Genomic DNA, 2,500 nt, shown 5'->3' with positions numbered 1-2,500 from the left:
AGGATCTGCAGTGTGTGGAAACCGTTCCGGAGCACGAACACGTCCGTCAGCTCGTCGGAGTTGAAATCGCCGTAGGCGGCCGGGATCGCATCGGTGAGCTTGTCGAACACGGCACTGGTGATGTCGATGATGTCACCGGCCCTCACACCCGTCCGCTGCAGGTCACTTGATATCAGGAGCAACCCGCAGGTCGTCAGAAAAAGCAGATAGCACGAGGGGAATGACGATTTTGATAGGAATTGGAACTTCATTTTTCTGGTGAGATCGCTGATTCTGCTAGTGACTTTCACGTATAATCTATGGTCGTTCGGGTCGGTCTGCTCATTGCACTACTTCCGTGGTTCGCTGGCCGTCGAGGTGAGGCTGCATAATCGGGAGCCGCTTATCAGAAAAGGAAACCGCGGGGATATTTTTTTGTTACAAAAATCGTCAGAAAAAATCCGTTGTTTACGTGAATCACGCACTTTTTTGTCCCAGGAAGCACACATTCACACAAGGGAAAACCGAAACGTGTCTTTGTGGGGACGAAAGAGAGCCATACGAACCAGAAAGAGATGCACTAATAGGCAATCGCGTGAAAACAGAGCATATATTTTGAGCTGGTACGATAAAAGAACTGCTAACTAAGGGAGTAGTTAGAATTATACCGTCACCATTAAAATGTTCGAATAATTCCGCCTCAGATCGGTTACTTGGTTTTGGTCCTATTTCGGTGTCCTTTTTGGAACATTCGAACACGCACTCGGTACGCAGTGCACCCCAAACCAGGTTCAGTACTCTTTTTGTTTTTGAACTATGGGTTATGAACAGGATCGAACTGCCATCCCGGTTGTCATCGAGGCTATTGTTTTTGCTGCACACACACAGCTGGTTGTTGCAGCGAGTTCTAGCTTTTTTATCGCAGGTAGGTAAAATTAATTTTAATCCCGAATCGCACTATCTGAAATCCTTGGTTTGTGCTGGACGGTACGAAGAATCCGCTGTCCTACAAATCGAAACGAGTCCCGTGTGCGTGTGCGCTCGCGGAGTGATTTCCCCCCCGAAACACGCTGCAGAAAAGTGCAGTCCGGCAAAGTGCCCTTCTATGCGTACGCGCGGGTGGGTTGGAAGAAGGGGTTGAGGATGGGAGGAGAAGGTGAGGGAACCGAAAACATACCCCTGCGAGTCAGGCCAAAGAAACGCGCGTCACAGCCGCTGCTGCTCGGTGCTCGGGGCGATTGCTTTGACTGTTTCTTTTTTCGTTTTTCCTCGTTTTTCAAATTATCGTGGGTCGCGTCGGTCGTGATCCGTGGCGTAACCGTCGAGTAAATTGCTGGCTGCTGTGACCAGCTGTTCGGTTCGATTTCGGTTCGATTTCGGTTCTCGAGTACGGATTTTCCCGGGAAACTAAGCGCAATCGAATAGTGGTCAGTGAGTTCGGAGGGTTCTAGATGTTGCAGAAAAGCCAATGAGCGCGGAAGGAAAGCGAAATCGAAACGCGGCCGCTCCGCGATGGGAGAAACGCAAAGACGGCAATTGTTCTAGAAGGATTTAGATCTCCGCTTGTACGCCTGGGGGGTTGCTTTTGTGAGTAGGTCGTCTGTGTCTCGTCTGTGTCTCGTGCGTTCGTGCGTGTCGCATGTTTTTCCTGTCCTAGACGCGTTTTGAACGGGAGTTTGCGGGTCGTCGGGGAGGTGTCCTTGGACTGGAATGTCCAACGGAAGGTCACATTTTGCGATGATGAATAGTTATCGGGGAGCAGGAGGAGGAGGAGGAGGAGGTGGTGGTTGTGCAAAGCGGTCCCGTTTCGATCAGCAGTTCGACAGTGAATTCGGATCTTCGGCCGTCACCAGCACTTCAAGGTAATATCGTTTAGCCGCTCGCTGACTCATAATTTCTTCCTTTCCTCTCTTTCTCTTCTTCCGTGTTGGCGCCGGCGTCGATCCGTGAACGCGCGGATTCGTGAACGCGCCCACCCGCGCCACCGTCGTGGTCAAATTGCGTTCTACCGTGGTCGGGCAACGTTGTGTTGGATGCGCGCGCGCACGCGCCTTACTTGTTCATGTCTCTGTTGCGATCGCCCAGCTCAAACGGACAGAGACAAAACGTCAAGAGTGTGTCGTAAAAGAAGCAGGAACTGCATAGATTAAGCTCGCTGGTCCGGACGCGGACAGATCCCCAGTTTCAAGCCAAAGAGAAACAAACCAAAGTGTGCTGTGATCGAATTACCATTCCGCGCTTTTTGTTCAGCAAAATCTTAACTGAAAACTGATTAGAGTAGGCCTCTCAGCTACCAGTAAAACCGAGTTTGGTGCGTTGTCCTGATTGTCCCTTTGGCCAATGCTATCGGGTGCATCGTTGGGAGGTATAACATCGAAACCATCGACCTCGGGACCGTGCTCTAGCGGAGGCGACGACTGTGAAAGCATGGAGGTCGATATGCAACCACCGGCGGAATTCAGTGGAGCATCGACGAGTGGCACCGGCGAACAACCCTGGGTACTGACGCCGCGTATCGACG

General features: G+C 51.4%; 2 protein-coding genes across 4 annotated transcripts in view; one reads left to right on the top strand and one right to left on the bottom strand.

Moving 5' to 3' along the window:
- The window catches only part of LOC125956283 (T-cell immunomodulatory protein), a 2,383-nt gene extending 1,896 nt beyond the window's left edge, over positions 1-487 (bottom strand). The window contains exon 1 of the mRNA XM_049688005.1: positions 1-487. This exon is cut by the window's left edge and continues 1,738 nt beyond it. Within this exon, the coding sequence (XP_049543962.1) occupies positions 1-251 (251 nt within the window). The 5' untranslated portion in view covers positions 252-487.
- A 369-nt stretch (positions 488-856) lies between these two features.
- Positions 857-2,500, top strand: part of LOC125956333 (BAG family molecular chaperone regulator 2) — a 4,571-nt gene continuing 2,927 nt past the window's right edge. The window contains exons 1-2 of one of the 3 annotated variants that reach the window (XM_049688081.1): positions 857-904; positions 2,065-2,500. The exon at positions 2,065-2,500 is cut by the window's right edge and continues 40 nt beyond it. In XM_049688081.1, coding sequence (XP_049544038.1) covers positions 2,320-2,500 — 181 coding nt within the window. In that variant the 5' untranslated portion in view covers positions 857-904; positions 2,065-2,319. Of the gene's footprint in view, positions 905-978; positions 1,842-2,064 lie in introns of those variants that run through there. The other 2 variants (XM_049688080.1, XM_049688083.1) reach the window with 2 other exon arrangements.

The sequence above is a fragment of the Anopheles darlingi genome, chromosome 3 (assembly GCF_943734745.1).
Source record: "Anopheles darlingi chromosome 3, idAnoDarlMG_H_01, whole genome shotgun sequence".
In the NCBI taxonomy this organism is placed as follows: domain Eukaryota; kingdom Metazoa; phylum Arthropoda; class Insecta; order Diptera; family Culicidae; genus Anopheles; species Anopheles darlingi.
The sequence above is the reverse complement of the archived record's forward strand: the minus strand, read 5'-3'. Positions and strand labels throughout refer to the sequence as shown.